This window comes from Aspergillus sclerotioniger, assembly GCF_003184525.1.
Source record: "Aspergillus sclerotioniger CBS 115572 chromosome Unknown BO94scaffold_15, whole genome shotgun sequence".
Lineage (NCBI taxonomy): Eukaryota > Fungi > Ascomycota > Eurotiomycetes > Eurotiales > Aspergillaceae > Aspergillus > Aspergillus sclerotioniger.
The window spans coordinates 830,110-850,775 of NW_020291005.1; the positions used below are offsets into that span (position 1 = coordinate 830,110).

Genomic DNA, 20,666 nt, shown 5'->3' on the forward strand with positions numbered 1-20,666 from the left:
TTTGCTTCTTTTGACAGACAATCGATTTTCTTGATTGACAATGATTTCCTGCACGGTCAATTAGCCGGATGAACTTCGGAAATAGTGCTTTTCTCCGACTGGCTGGCCATCTCGGTGGTTTTCTGGTTCTAGCCCATCCATCCACTCGCGGTCCACCGGTCGCATGAGCTTGATCTTGGCAACACACACGTAGAGCTTCTTCCGGTCGCATTTACTGAGAATTTGCTATGGAAAAGATAGGCTCAGATAGAAAGATTCTCAGCGGTCCAGATACTGCCAAAACGGAAAAAGAAAAGAAGAAAAAAGAGAAAGGACCCGAATCGGCCACCTTCCCTTGTTCTGTTAATAAATTGCAACTTGACTGCTAACTCGGCATATACATTCCACAAATCTAGTAAAGATATATATGAGCGCAATTAAAAGAAAGAACGACGCTTGCGAGATTCAGTCAAATTGTATCGATGTCCAGCACCCATACCCTACAGCTTCTCAAACGTCGGCTTCCTCTTCTGAATCCCCGATAACAGCGCCGCCGAAACATCTTTGGTCTGCACCATCGCACTGTTCCAGACCGTGGTGTATCGCAGTCCTACACAGCATTAGCACCTCATACCTCGTGAAGAAAACATGTACTCACCCTCCTGCACCGTATGATCCCTCGAATAATTCAACAACTCCTTCGTCCCCTGTACCGCAACCGGACTCTTCGTCGCGATCAGTCCCGCCAACTCCAACGCCCCCTGTACAGCCTCCTCTTTATGCCCAAACACCCGATTCACAAACCCCACTCGTAATGCCTCCTCGGCTCCAAACGTCCTCGCTGTCAATGCCACCTCCTTCACCCACCCAAAGTTCCCCACCACTTTGGGCAGCCGACTCAATGTCCCGATATCCGCCGCCAGCCCGATATCCACTTCCTTCACGGCGAATCGCACGTCGGATGAGCATAGGCGCACATCTGCCGCAACGCTGATGTCGATGGCGAGTCCGAGAGCAATGCCGTGGAGGGCCACAATCACAGGCTTCTCGCATTTTTCGATGGACGAAATGCAGTCTTGGAAGGAGACGATGTGACGGCGGAGGTGGGCGGCTCGGCGGGCAGAATCCAGGTCAGATTCGGGCGAATCGGAGAGGAGGCCTTCCGAGGCGGCCTTGACGTCCAGCCCGGCGCTGAAGGCACGGTCGCCGGCGCCGGTGAGGACGATGCTGCGGACAGAGGGGTCGGAGGAGAGGCGGGTGAAGATGGCGGAGAGTTCGAGCCACATGCTTGGATCGTATTAGATTGGATTGTTGGGGGAGGGGAGGGAGCGTACGCTTCGATGAAGGCGTTTAGTTTGTCGGGACGGTGGATCTCCACGTGGGCGACATATTGTTGCTCAGGGGGGAATGTGACGTTGAAGTGTTGGTATGTGTAGTTGGACATGATGAGTGGTATATTCTAGGTGTTGTCTAAGGAGATAGGATGAAGGATGGGTGGATGTCCGAGGGATTAAATTGGGATGAATCTGGGGAACTCAGGAGATGCCGAGGTAGATAGATGCCTTGTTTCCTGAGTCCTGACAGCCGCGGCCACTTTAGCTTGGGGTTCCCCGGCCCCACCATGTGATGGGGTTCAACGGTCAACGCGTCGATCATGGAACTATTGCCTATACATACGTAGTACAATTGATGGGATCCACTACACTGGTCACTACAATCTGATGGGATAATCAACATCTGAACGATATGAATTGAGTTGGCAATAGCAAGGAAGAATCGGGGAAACCGGTCAGATGACGTCATCGGACACATCAGACACATCAGACAAACAGCGCAAACAGCGCAAACAGCAACGCACAATGACAATATGACAATGGTATAGATCCTCGCATCACGCAAAACTCCGGCACATCACAAAAGGAGAACAAAACAGCTCATCAGTATTTACAAACAAGGGCTCGATCCATAATCACAATTACCACCATTACTCTGCATACTGCAGCTCTCCCCGTCCATTCTCCGTCAGTCGCGCCTCAGGATCCAGCAGGATGCGGAACTCCTGCTCATTGCGGTACGGCGGATTCTCCTTGGCCGTGAACACGGCATTATGTGCAACGCCAAACCGGAAGTGCTGCTGCGCCCGCCGCTGTCGTGCCTCGACCCGAGTTCGGTACGCGTCGTAGGTCGCCTGGTCCAGCGTCGCAAAGAGGTATCGCGCATGCACGCCTAGCGCCTGCGCTCCTTTCTGGCCAAACCCGAACGAGGTCACGGAAAACGCCTTCAGTCCCGTGGTTTGGATGCTGCGACTGGGGTACACGAGATAGTCGTTTTCCAGGGCGGTGTCGATGTTGTCCGCGTTGCGGTTGCCCGGGACTAAGCCGGTGTTGAGCACTTGAAGACCCCCGTTGAGCATCCACGCACCCGCTGCACCCTTGGAGTGCCCAGTGAGATACTTCTGGAAGATGCCCAGAGCTGGGTTGCCCTTGGTCCGACCAAGGTGACGCAGTTGCTGGCTGATCATGTTGGTCTCATTCTTCTCGTTGAGCACCGTTGACGTTCCGTGGAATGAAACCACATCCAGGTCGTTGATGGTCAAGTTCCATGTTGCCAGGGCACCGCGAAGCGGAGAGATCTCCGGGTCGTTCTTCCAGAAGTGGTTGCCATACGTGTTCAACACGTCTTTCTCCTGGACCTGGGCTTCCCGACGTACGTAGCGGAGGCGTTCGTTGATTTCCTCGATCCGCTCTTCCACATAAGGACCAGAGCTGCGCTTGAGATCTGCGAGTTCTGCCTCAGCAACGTCAGTTTCCATGTCGACCCGCTCCTTGATGTGTTGGAGGGACATGTTCAGTCTCCGGCGTCGATAAGAGATATCCAGCATGGGAGAAGGCAATCGGTGTCGTGCTTCTCGCGCGTTCGTCAGGAGGCCCTTGCCGGGAGCGGGAACAGACCGTCCGATCTTATCGCTGGCGGTCCCAACCCACGCGATAATTCCTTGGATGGGCAGGCCCATGTCCAATGCCAACTGGGCGGACGTGATCACTTGGATACCGCTGCCTTGCGACTCGACAAATCCCGCACGAGTAGAAGCAGCCGGTCGGGACATCTCGCTGGGATCGCGACCCTTCTCGAACTCGGCCTCACTGCTAACCGTGGCCTTCATCTTTGCGAACTCATAAGACACGTCCTCGGAGAAGTCGTCGAAGCCACCGACCAGGCACATCTTGGCCTTTCCGGAGACAATGGTCTCGAAGCCCGATTCCAACGACTCAATCGAGGTGGCACAAGCGCCAACGGGGGTGCGGATGGGGCCGGTGGAGGACAACAAGAGCATATTGATCCAGGCTGCGGTCGTGTTGATGAATGACTCTTGCAGGATGTCATTCTGAACCTGTTTCTCGACAAAACGATCTTTATGCAGCTTTCGGAGCGCCTTGACACCGCCAAGTCCAGAGCCAATGCAGTTGCCGATCTCGGAGATATGCAGGTACTGGTAGATTTCAAAGGGGTCACTGATTCCTGCGCTGAGGAGTGCCTCCACCGTTCCGATGAGGGCGTATAGCGTGGCTGGGTCGACTTGATTAGCGAGATCCTCGGTGAGGCCATAAGTACGGGCATCCCAGCCGGTCGGGATCTGGCCGGCCACGGCTCGGTCGAATCGGAGTGCCTTGGGGATCATCAGGCAGGCTCCCTTGAGCAAGCGGACGGTGCATTCTTCGCCTTCCGATATGACCTCGACCTTATCGCCGTGCTCTAGGCGCAGTTGCTCCGCGGTCTCCTTTGACGTCTTCAGCGGAGGCATATCCTCATCGAGCACCACCTCTTGCAGGAACTTTTTCTTGTATGGATCGTAGCCGTCGTTGATTTCTGGCTCGATCAGACGAATACCAGTGTGTTCCAGGATGTGCTCTTCAAATCGCTTTTTCACGTCGACATCACGAATGGGCTCCTTGGTCGCTGCCACAATCCAACCATGGTAATGAGGGTTGCCATTCAGGGGCCCGTTGTGATGTTTGATCAAGCCCATAATCCAGGCCATCTCAATGCAGCCCTCGAGTGAGAACTCTCCGTATGCTTCCATCTCCCAGCGTGTCCGGGCGTTACCATAGGGGCCGACTTCAGAGAAACCAGTCACAACGACTACGCGGTCGAGATCGACCATGCCACGCAACTGACCAGCCAGGGGCAGGACTTCGGTCTGGTAGTCGGGCAGACGAGGAAACTCGAGCTCCAGCTTGGCCTTTTGCTCTCGCACCTGGGCTTGCTCTTCCGATGGCTTCCCAAGGGCGGCGCGCTCAAAGGCCTCTTCCTTTGCCAGGGCCTCGCGAATCTCGCTGGTCTCCTTCTGTTTGCGCCGGATGGAATCAACAGTTTCTTTGAAGTTCGGGAAGTGACCCATACCACCGCTCAGGTCTGCTTGGACTGGGGTCACCTCGCACTCAGTCGCGATGGGCGATGACATGAGAACTAAGATGTAGTATGCCATTTCGACCTGGGAGAAAGTTCGTACTCCCATCTTTTCGATGTCCTCGGCAACGCCATTGTTGGCGCTCATCAATCCGGTGCCACGCGTCCATCCAATAATCGCACCGCAGATCGACAAGTAAGCACCCCATGACTCGGAGCTCCAGCGATTGAACAGCGTCTCGAGCGCAAGCTTGGACTCGGGATACAGGCCGTCTCCACCGAAGATGCCATGGTTTGGCGACAAGGGCAGGATGACCTGGGCCGGATGGCTGTCGAATCCCCGCGCCTGCTTCTGCTTCTTGATGGCTCCCAACAGTCTCAGCGTGTTGGTCAGCATGATACGGTGGGCCAACTCTGACTTGGAATCAATGTCCTCGATCTGACGGCCACCTTCTGGGATGGCTGCGAAAGGTACGACATGGCTCAGATCCCATCCGAGACCTTTGTCGGAGTCATAGATGTAAGAAACCAAGGCCTCGAGGTCTTGCTGGCTAGCCTGGTTAAAGGGCATGAGGACGAGCTGGGACCCGCGAGCGCCCTCTTCGGCGTAGATCTTCTGGTACAGTCGTGTTGTCGCCAACGAGTAGCTACTAGTGGTCACTAGAACCCGTGCACCTCCTCTCAGAAGGCCTCGGACGATCTCAGTACCGATGGAATCCCGTCCCGCACCGATGACAAGCACCTCTGCGTCCTCGAAGGAGAGGCACTGCTGGTCCGTTTGACGCAAAGTGGCCATGAAGGCTGCGGTCAAGTCCGCCCGGGATTCCCATCCCTGCCTTCCCAGGGTTTTGAGAGTGGCTGGCGGGGCTGATTCGATACCTGTGCGAGGGACCTCGGTATATTGAATGCGCCCTTGTTGATCGATGGTGGTCTTTGGGGCGTCGATCATCAATCGGTGTGCAGCAAGAGGTTGGATGCCTGGTAATTGTGGGTCACATGCCACCCGCAGCTGGTGAAGGACATCGCGAGCATGGATCGCTCGCGGGTTTCGCAGCTTGAGGCACTGGGTCTCCAGGTAGGCGAGCATCTGCACGAGCTTGGGGTTGGATTTCCGGGCAATGCGGCCCATGATGGTTTCAATCTCGTGGCCAGTCAGCGCAATGTTGCCGGCTAAGATGCGGTGGAAGAGATCGACTGCATCCTGGAGAGCCCAGTTCCAAAAGGAATCGTATCTGCGGGCCTTGGCCACGGCCAGCATGGGTTTGATGCCCGAGCCGTAAACCTCACCGTGCTCCGAAATCCACAGCTGCAGCTCATCTTGAAGCTCTGCGATGACCTCTGCTGCCTTGGTGCTGGCTTTGTGTCCTGCCTGCAGGTCCACCCCCAGCAACTTGGCGTACAACTCCAGCATCGCCTGGGCGCGGTCATCTTGTGTCTTGGCCAGTGCCTTGACTGCCGTCTGATCGACGACGACCGGACCTGATGATGCACCAGCGCCATCGGGTGAGCTGCTTGCAGAGAGATCGACATTGGCATCTCGGGCATACAGCTGGACAATATCGTCAAGGAAAGCATGAGCAGCGCCGGTATCGGGAAGCCGGGCGGCGGGCTGCTGGACAGCGGCGCGGAGCAGCACCGCGTCCTGGCGTCCCGCCGGCAAGCCCCACTTGCCGAGGAGGTGGGCCCGCACTTCGGCCGACCCCAACCCGGCGGGCATTTTGGCTGATACCATCCGGTTGACCAGCGTCTGGGTGGTCTTGCCCAGGCCCTTCTTCCATGAGCCTTGGGCTTCGATGGACTGGGACAGCTCGGATAGGGCGGTGTCTTCGGGGGCATCGGGGATGGCGCCGAACTCGGCGCCCAGGTCTCCAACAATCTCATTCTCCAAGGTAGATCGGCCTGCAGAGTGTTAACAAGATCACAGGGGTAAACCATGGTTAGGACAGCTCACCTCCAACCAACTTCTTGATGGTTTGGCTCAAGTCAATGTCTTGTAACGACTTCTTCAGTTTGTGTGCGATGAGAGCAACGATGATGTCAAGGGCTGCTATCGGTTTGTCATCGATGCTGGAGGCTGTCTGCCGTGCAGGGGTTGGCTGGGGGACAGCCACAGGCTCCGCTGCTTTGGGTGTGGCTGCAGGGGTGGGCGGTGCAGGGGTAGCCTCCTTGCCTGTTTGGGCTGGCGCGGCCTCGGCATCACCTCCCTCATAATATATCTCCCGGGCATTCTTCTTGTGACTCCAGATCTCTCGTTGGACAGCAAGTGCAGCATCATGTACCTGGTACTTCGCCGCCAGAGTCTTCTTGATCATCCCAAGCAAAGTCTCAGCAGGGCCGATCTCGACCAGCCGATCGACCTTTTGCTCCTGGAGCACCACGTCTTGTGTTTCGATCCTGCCGAGTCTTAGCATTGCACATCACCACTCCACACATTGCCAAGGGCTAGGGACATACCATCTCACTGGCGAAGCAAATTGGTACCTATCAAGCATCAGTTGATGTTCGACGAGGAATAAAGACCAACTCACGCCAGAAGCTCCGTCAACAGCACATATGCCAGCTCCCGCTGGACCTGGGGGTGCATCTTCTCCATGTCGGCCATGCTGGCTCTGTTGAACTGATGCGGCCTGGGAGTTGAGAGGTATTTCGAGGAAAACCATGGACAGGATATATGTTGCGCTCTGAGCCCCTGTCCGAGACTAAGACACGCGCTGTGCCTTGCATGCAGGTGTTATCTCAGCTGCTATCGCGGCTGGCTCCGACTTTGGCCCCAAGGCGTTGCAGGGCTCGGAGTTCGTCAGCATGACCAGCGATGTTGTCAGCTCCTGTGTAGGTTTGGAGATGCATCCGAGCGCCGTCAGTGGGGCGTCATCCTGAAACTGCGCGTAAATAGGGTTTAGCTTATTTCCGCGTGGTGGATCGCGTCTCGTATCTGTTTTTTACGCCGATTACGCGCTAGTATTGGTATGTTTGGTAAGTTACGGCCGTATGTTTGGAATTACGGGCGGTATCTGACCGTACCGATCTATGCGCCGATCCTGATCCTGCGACAGGGGTGCAGGTGGCTGTGTGCGTTAATCCTTCACACGTTCGCGGAGTCGGTGGAGATGGTGCATGGCCACGAGGAATGTGGAGCTAGCTGCGTATTTGCAGTGAGCTCAGATGACGGGCACTCAGCTGCTCGGTTTGAAACGGTGTTGGATGTTGTCGTATGATCTGAGCAGCCTTCATTAGCGGAAGGCATATTAGGAGATGGTTCATATACTAGCCATCTGACTTGTGTTCTTGCTCTAACATTCTTGATACAGCACATCATCACTATGGTTTTTGCCTCTGCTTTCCAAGCCTCCTGGCAGGCCGGAGTTCTTGCCCTCGTTGGAGCTTCAGTTGCTTCGGTCAGTGCCTCACTTAAGGTTACTACCATGGGCAATACTTACAGACATAGATCTTCGTATATGCCATCTACCAGCTATGGTTCCATCCTCTTGCACACTTTCCCGGTCCGTTCTGGGCGAAGTTTACTTGCCTCTACTCGGGATGGCATGCGTGGAAGGGAGATTTGCATCTGGACATGCTGCGTTGTCATGAGAAATACGGTATGTCTTATTACCCGGCTGCTGACGCATCTAACACTTTCAGGGGACTTTGTTCGCTATGCGCCCAACCAGCTTTTGATCAACACCTCGATTGGTCTTCACGGTATGCCACCGTTCTGCGTGTATAGAATGTAGCTAACAGCACAGACATCTACGGCTTCGGTCGCAACACCCAAAAGTCGAAGCTCTACAGCGCCATGGTCCACCGCGCCCCCAACACCCTCACCCTCATTGACAAGAAAGCGCACGGCCGGAAGAGACGTATCATCAGTCAGGGTCTTTCCGACGCTGCCCTACGGCGGTACCAGCCCGCCATCCTCAAGCACATCAACGAGCTCTGCACCGTCTTGGTGGGAAGTAAGCCAGGTGACTGGTCTGTTCCACGGAACGTTGCTCACTATTGTATGTCCCTCCCTCTCAATCCATAGTCACACTCATGCTAACAATACAGTCAACTTCCTCACCTTCGACATCATGTCCGACGTCCTCTTCGGCGAGCACTACAACATGGTGACCAACGATGAGCACCGCTACGTCGTCAAAGCAATCGAGGACTCCAACGTCCGAACCTCCGTTCTCGCCCAAGCACCCATCCTCGCCTTCCGACGCTGGGACCGCAAACTCTTCGCCGAGTCTATTCTCGCCCGCAACAAGTTCATCCAATTCGTCAACACCCTTCTCCAACGCCGCTTCAAAGCCGCCAAATCCGCCCGTCAGGACGTCTTCACTTTCCTCCTCGATGCCAAGGATCCCGAGACCCAACAAAGTCTCTCCCTCGCCGAGATTGGCGCCGAAACCACCACCCTCGTTGTAGCCGGTATGCCCTCTTCCCCTCCTCAACCCTCCTCCCAAAACACCCTCTAATAAAGCACTCCAGGATCCGACACCTCCTCCACCGCCTTCTCCTCCTGCCTCTTCTACCTCGCCAACAACAAAGACTGGTACAACCGCGTCGCCACCGAAGTCCGCAACACCTTCAACTCCGCCGACGAAATCACCCTCGGCCCGCGCCTCAGCTCCTGCGTCTACCTGCGCGCCTGCATCGACGAATCCCTCCGCATGTCCCCGCCCGCCGGCTCCGCTCTCTGGCGCGAAGTCGGCCCCGGCGGCGCCACCTTCGACGGCCACTTCATCCCGGGCGGCTACGACGTCGGAACCGGCATCTACGCCATCCACCATAACGAGAACTACTACCCGGAGGCGTTTACCTTCCGTCCTGAGCGATGGATTCTTTCCGGTGCAGAAGGTGACACTGATGCCGTGGGAGCTGCTGATCGTGAGGGTTTGGCCAAGGCGCAGGGCGCGTTTAATCCCTTCTCGATTGGGCCCAGAGGGTGTATTGGGAAGGGTCTGGCGTTGGCGGAGTTGACTCTGGGGATTGCGATGATGTTGTGGAGGTATGAGTTTGCGTTGGGGATGGAAAGGGGATGAAGCTGGGTGCTGGGGCGAAGGGGTTGGGGGTGGGCAGGGAGAGGGAGAATGAGTATCAGCTTTATGATCATATTACGGCTTCGAAGGAGGGGCCGATGGTTTGTTTTAGGGAGAGGGTTTAGTTGGTGGTGTGGGGGTGATTTTGTATATAGTCAGTTGGGGCGAGTTATGTGAAATGCATTGTGTTTTGTTCTTATCCGGTTGCTGTGAGTACCTATAAGAAATCTTAGGCCGATCCCCGACTTTGATGCCTGAGGCTTGGACTTGGGGCACTTAAGTATTTGCCATCAAATTCTTGATTATGGAGTTTTTGTTCTATGAGGTTATTCCCATTCTTTCTTTTACTAAACCCATCATAAATCTTTCGGGGGATTTGATGGGTGGCATCACTCATGCTACATCTTTGTAAGTAGAGCTGTCGACAAAGCCCTATGTGTACGTAGCAATGCAGTTGACATACAGCCCTAACCACATCCGAGATTTGATCTAGTTGGCAATCAAACACCTGAGCTCGACACAATACATTGACTTAACTCACTGACTCTTTCCACTGTCAATTACAGACTCACATCACCAATAAAAAACGCTCAGCTGAAGACCGCAATAAAACATCGATTAAACTCAACACATAACAAAAACTACCATCTACCCATCCCAACCAAACCAACATCACATCAATGAACCCCATTCAACACCCCATTAGCAACCCCATTCAAACCCTTCTTCCCAACAGCATACTTCTCATACACCGTCTCCGGCGCCTTCACAACCTCCACCCAATCCTCAAACTCCACCCCGCCCTCCCCCCTCTGAATCTCCCTCAACCTCGTCAACAACTCCAAACACAACGGCCCACTCTCAAACTCCAATTTCTCCCCGGTCGACTTTCTCGTAATCGACCGAATCGGGACCACCGCCGCTGCAGTACCCGCAGCCATCACCTCGGTGAACTGGCCCACTGTATCCCAGGGAATCTACAAACCCACACAGTTAGCCAACAAACACCTTCAATATAGGAAGTAAGAGAACAAGACATACCCTCCTCCTCTCAACCCCCACCCAAGCACCCTCGCAATCCCCAACACCGAATCACTAGTAACACTCTCAATCACACTCCCACTATCCGGCACCACGATCGTCACTTTCTCCCCCCCACCTTCAACAACCTCCTTGACGATGCCCAAAAACCCACTCGTCGAAAACTCATCCACATCCCTCTGCAACGCACTATCCAAATGCAACGTGAGCGGAAACCCCTCCCCCCTCGCCTTCTCCGTATACCGTATCACCGGCGCATAATTCCCACCTACCTTTGCGTTCCCTGTTCCGCGGGGCGCCGCGCGATCGAATTCCTCGATGACGAGGGCGTCGGCCGCGTGAGTCCCGTGGTAGGTTCCAAAGGGTTGGACATACACGGCAAAGAGGTAGTTGGAGGGTGGGGTGAGGGCGAAGTGCCCGCCTGTGCCGAAGGCGAGGGGTCGGATGTAGAGCGCGGCGTTGCTGGAGTAGGGGGGGACGAAGGCGGCGTTGGAGGAGACGGCGAGGCGGACGGCGTCGAGGAAGAGGGGTTCTGGGATGGGGGGGATGGAGACGGTGGAGGCGGAGTGGGCCATTCGAGAGGCGTGTTTGGGGGCCCGGAAGAGGAGGATCTCGTTGGTGGGGGAGCGGGTGGCTTTGAGGCCTTCGTAAATTTGTTGGCCTTTTTGTGGATTGTTAGTTGGAGTGAAGGGGGGGATGGGGAGGGGATGGGGTACCGTAGTTTAGGCCGGTGGAGAGACCGTGAACGCGTAGGTAGGGGTCTTTCACGAATGTAGGCGCTCCCCAGGTTTGGGTGGTAGGGTCATAGTGGCATTCGACGTGGCCGTTTACTGGGTTGGTGTTAGTGGTGGTGGTGATGGGATAGTGATGGGATGTGGATGTACCGATGTCGGTCACGGCGAGGCCGAGTTTGGACCAGTCTGGTTGATTAGCTGGTGTTTGCCAGTATAAAGGTGGGTTGGCATACCAAGGTCAGCAGCTGGAGGTGCAAAAGTCATTGTGCTGGAAGTGGTGAGTAGTAGTAGGAGATGGTGTGTTCTGGTCAGAAGTGCTGAATCAACAATGCGAACACAGGCAAGATAAAGGCCATTTGATGCTGGATGCTGGCGACTACATCATACATATTCGGCCCCATCTGATTCTCATTTACGCTTACATATACGCTTATCACACTCCGTATACAGATCTCATGTGATATATACGCTAACATATACGCTGATCATATACACCCGCATCAACTACATTTACGCAAGTCGAAACATTCTCTGCTGGGGCCATGCTGCATCACATCATGTTTCAGCCTAAGGCTCGAGCTCTCGTGTTCGGAGATTAATGGGCATGTTAATGCCATGCTTCCACTATGCTCGGCAGGATCGAGCTCTGCTGCAGCTGCGCTATCCCAACCCGGTTAGTGAGGATCTGCAATTTGAGTGGAGCAAATGTCAGCATTCTGGAATCTGCTTGGCAGGTGAGGCTGACGTGAGCTCAGCTGCAGCACCACCCCTGCCAACATGCTTAACTTGGTTCTTGATGTCTTAGTTTCCGAGGAGCCGTGCAGCCACGGTTCTAGTGTATGTATTGTGGTATTTTCGTGATGGTGGATCTACCACAATACACATACCACAATACTTACACTAATACATCAATACATACATACATACGTACAACGTACAGAAATACATACATCCAACGCAGATCATTTCCTGCCCTAATCCAACGTCCAACTCCACCTCGTGTCGAACTCCCCGCCACTGCAGCCTACTCGCAAAGTATACTAAATCTGGAACCGGACGAATAACAACCCATCCAACACGATGTATTCACAACTGAATCATGCTACCATCACTACCACTATAGCTAACCACCTTCCTCCGATCACACCCTCTCCCCATCCTCCCCAAACCGCACCTTCTCCCCACTCCCCAACGAGTCCTGTAACGCCCTCGCAATCTTGACCGCCTCCACCGCCCCCTGAATCCCCATCGGCAGCTCCTTCCCATCCAAACACGCCTCCGCAAACTCATTCACCTCATCCACAAACGCCCCCTCAAACCGCTCATAGTAATGCGCCGGCAACTCACGTCTCGCCCCGCTCGCATCAAAGATCCCCACCAGATTCTTCTGCGCCTGCCCATTCACCACTAACTTCCCCTCCGTCCCGATAATCTCCGTCGTATCTTCCTGGCCCGCGGCCATCATCCGCGAACAATACAGATATGCCACCCGACCTCCGTAGAACTCGATAATACCCACGGCGTTGTCGGCGTCCCCGTACGCTTTTAGCTCCGGGTGTAATGAGACCGTTCCGCTAGCGACGACGGATTTGACTTTGCTGGACGCCCCGAAGAACCAGAGGATTAGGTCGATGTCGTGGACGGAGCAGTCGCAGAAGATGCCGCCCGAGGTGGCGGCGAAGTTGACGAAGGCGCCGGTGGGGTCGATTTTGTCGCATGTTTGGCTCCGGATGATGCTGGGGGTGCCGATTAGGCCGGCGGTCATTTTGGTGTAGGCGTCGCGGTAGGAGGTGTCGAAGCGGCGGGAGAAGCCGCACATTACTTTGAGGTCGGGGTGGAGGGTTGCGGCGTTGACGACGGATTGGCACTGTTTTCGATTAGAGTTTGAAGAGGGATGGGAATTGATTGGGGTGGGAGGGTGCGTACGATGGCTGCATCAGTGGAGAGAGGCTTCTCGCATAGAACGTGCTTGCCTGCTTCGATGGCTTTGATGGATTGTTCGGCGTGCACGGTGGTTATGGTGGACACCAGCACGGCTTCCAGGCCTGGGTGGGCCAGGAGAGCATCGTAGTCGGAGTAGATGGTCACGCCGTAGGGGACCAGGTTGGTCTCTGCCCATTCGGCTTCGATGGGGTCTGGGGTGAAGGCTGCCACTAGGGTCGAGCGAGGTGACCGGTGCAGGAGGTTCTGGGCATGACGCTTTCCCATGCGGCCGAGACCGGCGCAGGCAATTTGGAGGGTACGAGGGGCCATTGTGTAGTGATTTGTGGTGTGAGTTGGTGGATGGATAGATGGGTAGAGGAGCAGTATTTATGCTTGGCTGTTGAATGGGGATGGATGTCGTCGGGCAAGGAATCTGACCCACTTGCTTATGCGATGTTTCGTGGATTTACGCGCTGCAGGGATGAGAGCCATATGTGAATGCAGGGGTCTGCTCGGGAATGGTTGTACGGGTTGAGGGACCTCGGTTGATGCTATCTTGATCGACACTATGGAGACGGGCAGTAGATCGGCCCACGTGGGAAGGTGGCAGAGTAACCAACGCTGGCTGCCATGGCCATCCGGAATTGGTCGGGGCGTATGCTTACTTGTGCATTTACGCGGAGATGTCTGTCTGTTTCAGGATGTAGATACACAGGTGACGTACTGTGGGCTTGCAATATGGCTGCTCGTGCGGTGTTGTTGGATATATGTTCAACATCTAGGTGGATAGCATCCAATCTCGCTCCTCGTCTTGTGTCTGGCAGCTCCGAGATAGCTCCTGTCATCATTGTGTTCCCACATCTTTATCCGACAACCGAGGAGAGGAATATCTTACAGTGGGTCTGCTAATTATAGTGGACTTCTAAAGGTGTGTCAGAGGCCTACCACGTGCATAAAGGAATAAGATCAATGATCTGTGGTGAATAATCATGATTGCATAGGCCTGATATGGGTACGTATGAAGTAATTAGAGATGAAGATAACTACGGATAGCCTCCATAGGACATAGACGCAGACAAAGCAACAGTCAGATCACACCCAGCCAGCAGTCATATCAACAGGAACAACACCCTTCTCAATCACATCAAAGAGCCCAATCTTGCCCGTTTCCACAAGGTACTGAAACCAGCCCAGTCCCTCCTGAACGAGCCCATGGTCTTCATAGTAATCCACCCAACGCTGACCCAGTTGGCGTATGCGGTGGCCCTCTTCGAAGCTGCTCGGCGGAGGCGTCGGAGACCACTTCAGTCCTGCGCCGAGTGTCACTTCCCGTAAACGTTGAATGCAATTTAGGCACGGGGGTCCGTGAGTACCACGGTACTCATACGCAGCATAGCGAGCCGCCGTAAAGTGCATGAGTGTAGTTGCACCAACCCCGTACGCCCCCGACAAAGACTTAAATAGAGCCCTCTCCAACAATGCCTCGACAAAGGTGTGGAATGGATCTGCTACCCCCATTCCACAGACAGCTGAGATTGCATTCTCGTGGTTCCCAGCTGCTGTATCACTCCTCCAATCGAGAAGGTCATGAACCGCCATCATGACTTCAGGTGCTACCAAACCCTGCTCGATAGAATCATTAGCAAATACATACCCGCTGTAAACCGTGGCACAGCCACCAACGGCCCTCCACGCCATGGCCGCTGCCACCGTGAGCGTGTCCGCGGTTCCCACCGCCTGCAAAGCCGTCCCATCCAGGATCGAGTGGACGACCTTTTCGTTTCCTTCATAGGCAGCCCCAATAGCCAGAGCAACCATGCGGACTCGAACCTCTGCATCCTTTGAAGTGAAGCTCCCGAAGTCATCGCAAACAGACAGATGAGAAAGGCTCGCGAATTTCACAGCCGCTTCAGCGGGCATCCATGCTGACAATACCAGGGAGCAAACCATCGTCCCGGACTCGTAACAGCCCACCGCCAGCGGGCTCGAAGGAGGATAAAAGGCACTTCCCAATTGAAGGTCCTGCCAGTGTCGCTTGAAGCTGGCTCTCTTATCCACATGTGCCACGCCGGACCCGTCCCCATTGTAATGCGTCGACAAGACGGTCTGGCATCCAACACGCGCGGCCTCAATCACCGCTGGCCCGAATCTGCCCAATAGCGTTTTGTGCAAATCCGAACAAGAACGAGCCCAGACAGATGTGGCCCTGCGGACGGTATCTTGCGGGGAGATGATTACCGCGCGGGAATAATGGATGGCATCTTCCCAGGCCTGGCCGGAAGGCCGTTCCACTTTTTCGGACAAGAGCATCAGCCCGCGGAGAGTGGCTTGATCTAGGGGGGTGGATGGCTGCGGGGCGGACATGAAAGCTTCCAGTTGTCTGCTAACATCTTGGTCGAATTGAAGGTCCGAGTTGGGAATGGGATGCATATCGGCGGTGGAATTGCAGTAAGGGATGAGAATGATTGGGATATCTCACTTGCAGTGTTTCTAGAATTTCCTGCTGTGGTTTTCTTGCTTCTTTGGACACCGTTGGGCCACTGGGGACGTACGACTTAGTACACCAGAACACCGGGATCTCGGGATTTGACCTGGCATGTCTGCAGCTGAAAAGGCCTACAAAGACGGGAAGTCTGGGGTAAGTGACCAGCATCTGCCTATCAAACGGACCATCTGCATATCGATGGACCCAGTCGTCGGAGTATTATATGTCCAGCCAATCAGAGCCTGGCAAGGAGAGATACAACCCGCATTCATTATCAGTTAATCTCGGGGGGATCCCTCAGAGCCACTCCTAGGCTTTGTAGAGAACATCTCCATCTCATTAAAGTCAAATCTTGAGGGAAGTCCACGCGTAGGACCCCGTTCTATGCGGTTATATTTAACGAAAGAAAGAGGTGAAGAAGAAGCAGTGTCATACGCAAAGCAGTAGTTGATTGTGAAGTAGCATACTAGCAACCAAGGAATCCATTTGCCCATCAGGGTCTGCATTATCGTGCCCATAGCCATTTCCTCCTCCGTCTCCTTGCCTTGTGTCTTTGGGCGATGGGGTTATTTTCCCCAAGTTGAGGTACCCACGTAGGCCCCTCCACTATCCGATCTTTCTCGTCCACCTCCATTTCTTCTTCTCCCTTCTTCCTCCACGTAACAACTGTCTTCCCCAAATACGCCAACTCCTCCACCCAACCCATACTCTGGGTCAAGCTCATTGTCTGCAACATCCGCCGCTCCACTCAGAGCCAACATCCGGTGGATAAACCACGGTATATCGAGTACTAGCTCCTTTAACGGTAGTGGGTGCTTCTCGGGATCTTCAATAAGAAACCGGATAATCCTGATCGTAGCTCCTTTCTGGTTTCGATGTTGAACAGCATGGCATAGTTGATCTCGTTCTTAGAGCTCGATGATAGATTGTTCGGAAAGCCTCGGAACCCGCCTAAGTGGTATGGACTTAAGATATGACCTTCTAGGCATCCAGTATAACGTGACCATCATTGTTTTCTTGTCTTCCGTAATACTCAATGGCTAGAGTGCAAATCTTGCGTTCTCCCACGGTTTGTGACCAAGTCGACCAACGGTATAAGGTTGGAGCACATTTCACTCCCACTTGTATTTGACAAGCCGCTCCTGGTCATAATGTGGTGTTAGCGGATTCATCAAGCTGTTAAGGTACTTACAGGCTTCAACCTGATGCGTTCCTCGTTTGAGCGGTTTGTACGATGTATGTAGATATATGATCTATCGTCTAACGAAGATCGCAGAATACAACGAGGGGTCAAAATGTACAGGCTCGTTAGGTGTCCGGCGTCGCCTGACGGGCGGCAGGCGCGACCCGCGAAGCTTTCAAGGGCGAGTTTTGGAGGGAGTTTGTAGAGAGATGGATTCTGACTACGAATTGGCCATGATTGCGGGCTATATAAGCATGTCCAATTAACTTGCTCTGTTCATGTGAAAGCAAATCTAGGTATAGGTGAAGTGCATTCTAGGTGTAGTGACTAAGGTCCATTTTTTTCTGGTAATAGAGTTGGTTTTATTCACAAACCCACCTAGCTCTTTCATTGGTAGACTTCACTTAAAAAAGACATGGCACTATGAGATGAAAACAGGGTGAAAAAAAGATCAAGTAAAAGCAAAAACATACAACAGAAGGGATTCGCTGGTGGTCACCCACCCAACTACTAACCTCCCGGCGTGTGGCTTAAGTACGGCTGAGCGGACGGGAAGCCCTGTTCTCCACACCCTGTGGTCGTATGTGCTAGGTACATCACAACAGTGGTATACATACCTACAGTCACTCGTGAATTACTTCATCTCAATCGGTGAGACGGCCGTTCAACACAAAATGAGGTCGTATTAGTGCTAACTACTCTAGAACTTCAAACGTGAGGAAAAAACAGAAACACGAAGTGTTGTGGGCCTCGCTTCCTACAACACTGGCGACATCAAGGCAAACAGGACAAACAGCGTGACGTAAGCGTCACGTGACTGGTGAGTCCGCTGCCGTCACAGTGTTGTGAGCGTTTGCTAAAGAAAAACAACACTGGCAATGTCAAAGCAAACAGAACAAACAGGATGACGTAAGCGTCACATGATAACTACCCGGCGGAGCTGCTGTCACAATCGGAACTTGCGACGGAGAAATGAGGGATTGTCAAGGGACGATCTGATAGAGTCTTTCTGCGGCCGGTACTGCCTTGATGCTTCTTTCTATCTTAAATTGGTTGCATAAGTTGCATAAGTTACATATGCTACACGAGTGATTCTAAAGTACGGATTTGGGTTTCAGAGGACAGAATACTTTTTTCTGAGGCAAGAATTGAATGAAAGGATTAATAACAAACACACTGTCGAAGACGGTCGGTCAAATTGACTGCTTCAAAAAGGATAAATACTGTATGTGGTGGGGTGGGAAAAAAGATGGTCCCAGAGGGGCTCGAACCCTCGACTTTAACGTTATTAGCGTTACGCTCTAACCAACTGAGCTATGGGACCCGGTTGATGTATACCAGCTGAAAGTAGTGCTTTAAGAGGGAATTGTGTTGGAATGTGTTTTGCTATACTCGAGTTGAACCATCACCATCCATCCCCTCGGGCATCACTTCGGAGCTGGAATATCCACAACGATGGATATATGACATTCTACGAGTCTAATAATAATCCTTCCAAGATTCTTCCGCTATCAGATCCATAAATAGAGCTAATTGTACTCTGGAAAATGACATGTCTCCAAATCTCAATTGTATATATTTTGCCCCGTAACGGCTATAGGTGATCACTATCATCACACTCTCCATTCCTTAACCAAAGAGAACCACAACCAGGAACGCTGCACAATCAATCCAAACCACACGTCTCAATCCACTACAACCTCCTCTCCATTCGACCGAGCCCCTATACCCATCAACCGCGCCCCCCCTTCTTCCCGCGATATATTCAGATCACGCATGCACATACCCCCAAACAGAAACAAATTCAAATCCCCTCATCTACACCGCGTAACCCCCCCCAACCCCTATCCCAGCTGAATAACCATCCTAAATCATCCAACCGCCTATATCCTTCCTTCACCCGACCCAAATACCACCCGAAAGCCACCCGAATTAATCCCGAACCCTAGAATCACCACCACGTGTAACACCCCCATCTCATCCCCACTACCAAATACCAACTAACAGCCGCACACATCACACCATGCATATCCCACCAGCGTAAATAATCCCGGAGCAACATGGTCCTCATTTCCAATCCAACTACCCGGGTCCTCGCAACGTGCAGACCCCATAGGATGATCCGCGCAACGTGTCGAGGCTTGACTCCACGTGGGCCCTGCTTCGGCTGAAGATTAGATCCTGCGTAAATATGGAGAATGGAGAACGGGGAACTATTAGAAGGCTGGATCTAGCTGCAGATGGAAGGATGATCTATAAATGTGAGGTAATGGGGTATTTTTGTATGTATGTATGGTAAGTATGGTATGTATGTATGTATGATCGGAAACTCTCCGGTAATTCGTAACAAAGGATCCGAGCTGCAGACAGACACGTGGAGCTGATTATGGGAAATGGTCAGCAATGCGATGTTGCAGCTGCAGCTGCACCTGCAGGGGTGCGTGAGATAAAACAAAACAAAACAATACATGTCCACGTGATGAGATGTTGGATCCAACAATCGAGGGGCCGAACGGCGTAATTGAGGGGTGTCTACTCCCTCCCCTGTGTGTCACCCACCTTCTTTCTTTCTATACTTCTCTCATACCCTAAGAACTCCTACTCATTCATCCACCCATCTGCAAGTGTCATACCACATCATCACATCACACAAGACCACCACACAATGGACCTCCAATCCCTCCTCACAAACGTGACCTGGCAAAACGCCCTCCTCGTCGCCGGGGGCGCTTACATCCTCCTCAACCTGAAAGGTCTTCCCTTTGTCTGGCATGTACGTCCCCCCAATCCCTCCTCTTCCTCCCACCCCTCATCCCCTACCCTGAATGAATATGCCAAAAACTAACCCAAAGAAAAGATCCGCCTCCTCAACGTCCTAAAATCCCACATCCTCCTGCACCGCCCCCGCACCATCTCCATAACCCACGGTCCCCACACCCCCGAAACCCTCTTCTACCCGGTCATCACGACCTCTCGCTCCCCGCTCCTCGAAACAGACTACAACATGCACAAATCCAACGCGACGTATTTCACGGACCTGGACATCAACCGGGTGCATTTGATCGCGTCGCTATTCAAGAACCAGCTTTCGTTGGGGTTCTCGGGCGGAGAGTTAGGGATTGCGCTGGGGAGTACGGCGTGTGTGTTCAAACGGGAGATTAAACCGTATCAGAAGTACGAGATTCATTCGCGGGTGTTGGGGTGGGATGGGAAGTGGTTGGTGTTTGTGAGTCATTTTGTGAGGCCTGCTGCACGGGGGGTGAAAGGGAAGGTATCTGGGGAAGGGAAGGGAGAGGTGGATGAGAAGAGAATTTTGGCGTCGGCAGTGACAAGGTATGTTTTTAAGAAGGGGAGGGTGTCGGTTAGTCCGGAGACGGTGTTGACGGCGGCGGGCTTGTTGCCGGAGAAGGGTGTGGAGGGGAAGGAACAGGAGGGGGGCTGGTCGTGGGAGAGGGTTGAGGAGGAGAGGTTGAGGGGGTTGGAGATAGCAAAGTCGTTTTTGGCGTTGGATGAGTTGCATCAGACGTTTAGGGGGGATGGGAAGGCGATTGGGGTGTTTTAGTTGTATGGATTGGTGGGTAGTAATGAGGTGGGTTAGAGGAGAGGGAGAAGTTGGGCATATGGAAATAGTGATACAAGGAGTCGTGGTGATTCATGGGTGGACTTTGTTGACAGCCTTGTATTCACCTGTCTTTCGTGTTCCAACGAGGATTCATAAAGGGTCATATTGTATCTTTCCAGCAGAAAGTGATGTCTCGACATCAAGGATACAGGCACAATGATGGTGCCTTAGGCACGACTAGGTGAAGCGGTGAAGATTCTGCTATCTACAGAGACAAGGCCTTGAGGGGCGCGCCAGCGCGCCCTGAAAGATCCCAATATACAGGTCT

At 53.4% G+C, this 20,666-nt stretch overlaps 7 protein-coding genes and 1 non-coding gene across 8 annotated transcripts; 2 read left to right on the forward strand and 6 right to left on the reverse strand.

Annotated features, from left to right (window-relative positions):
* Positions 1–298: 298 nt before the first annotated feature.
* Positions 299–1,423, reverse strand: BO94DRAFT_517833 (enoyl-CoA hydratase/isomerase family protein; the record flags this gene model as incomplete). Its single annotated transcript, XM_025610011.1, has 3 exons — positions 299–589; positions 638–1,266; positions 1,314–1,423. The coding sequence occupies 3 exons, from the start codon at positions 1,421–1,423 to the stop codon at positions 480–482; spliced, it is 849 nt and encodes a 282-aa protein (XP_025467189.1). The 3' UTR covers positions 299–479.
* A 311-nt stretch (positions 1,424–1,734) lies between these two features.
* On the reverse strand, positions 1,735–6,698 carry BO94DRAFT_566377 (uncharacterized protein; the record flags this gene model as incomplete). The annotated part of the gene is made up of 3 exons (XM_025614549.1): positions 1,735–6,052; positions 6,077–6,285; positions 6,338–6,698. 3 exons carry the CDS (start codon positions 6,696–6,698, stop codon positions 1,964–1,966), a joined length of 4,659 nt encoding a protein of 1,552 aa, XP_025467190.1. The 3' UTR covers positions 1,735–1,963.
* A 1,008-nt stretch (positions 6,699–7,706) lies between these two features.
* On the forward strand, positions 7,707–9,413 carry BO94DRAFT_586185 (cytochrome P450; the record flags this gene model as incomplete). The annotated part of the gene is made up of 6 exons (XM_025615748.1): positions 7,707–7,781; positions 7,832–7,982; positions 8,026–8,085; positions 8,130–8,384; positions 8,434–8,799; positions 8,860–9,413. 6 exons carry the CDS (start codon positions 7,707–7,709, stop codon positions 9,411–9,413), a joined length of 1,461 nt encoding a protein of 486 aa, XP_025467191.1.
* Positions 9,414–10,087: 674 nt separating this feature from the next.
* BO94DRAFT_467194 (branched-chain-amino-acid aminotransferase) lies at positions 10,088–11,449 on the reverse strand (the record flags this gene model as incomplete). The annotated part of the gene is made up of 5 exons (XM_025608199.1): positions 10,088–10,387; positions 10,448–11,112; positions 11,168–11,281; positions 11,336–11,371; positions 11,419–11,449. 5 exons carry the CDS (start codon positions 11,447–11,449, stop codon positions 10,088–10,090), a joined length of 1,146 nt encoding a protein of 381 aa, XP_025467192.1.
* Positions 11,450–12,326: 877 nt separating this feature from the next.
* On the reverse strand, positions 12,327–13,452 carry BO94DRAFT_517842 (NAD-binding Rossmann fold oxidoreductase family protein; the record flags this gene model as incomplete). Its single annotated transcript, XM_025610012.1, has 2 exons — positions 13,112–13,452; positions 12,327–13,052 (listed from the first exon to the last, which is right to left on the reverse strand). The coding sequence occupies exons 1-2, from the start codon at positions 13,436–13,438 to the stop codon at positions 12,327–12,329; spliced, it is 1,053 nt and encodes a 350-aa protein (XP_025467193.1). The 5' UTR covers positions 13,439–13,452.
* Positions 13,453–14,200: 748 nt separating this feature from the next.
* On the reverse strand, positions 14,201–15,472 carry BO94DRAFT_467021 (uncharacterized protein; the record flags this gene model as incomplete). Its single annotated transcript, XM_025608193.1, has 1 exon — positions 14,201–15,472. One exon carries the CDS (start codon positions 15,470–15,472, stop codon positions 14,201–14,203), a length of 1,272 nt encoding a protein of 423 aa, XP_025467194.1.
* A 2,554-nt stretch (positions 15,473–18,026) lies between these two features.
* Positions 18,027–18,100, reverse strand: BO94DRAFT_t175. The gene has a single exon. It is a non-coding gene; the product is annotated as a tRNA-Ile (tRNA).
* A 1,238-nt stretch (positions 18,101–19,338) lies between these two features.
* On the forward strand, positions 19,339–20,561 carry BO94DRAFT_575650 (acyl-CoA thioesterase). Its single transcript, XM_025615088.1, has 2 exons — positions 19,339–19,549; positions 19,634–20,561. Exons 1-2 carry the CDS (start codon positions 19,442–19,444, stop codon positions 20,336–20,338), a joined length of 813 nt encoding a protein of 270 aa, XP_025467195.1. The 5' UTR covers positions 19,339–19,441; the 3' UTR covers positions 20,339–20,561.
* Positions 20,562–20,666: the final 105 nt, after the last annotated feature.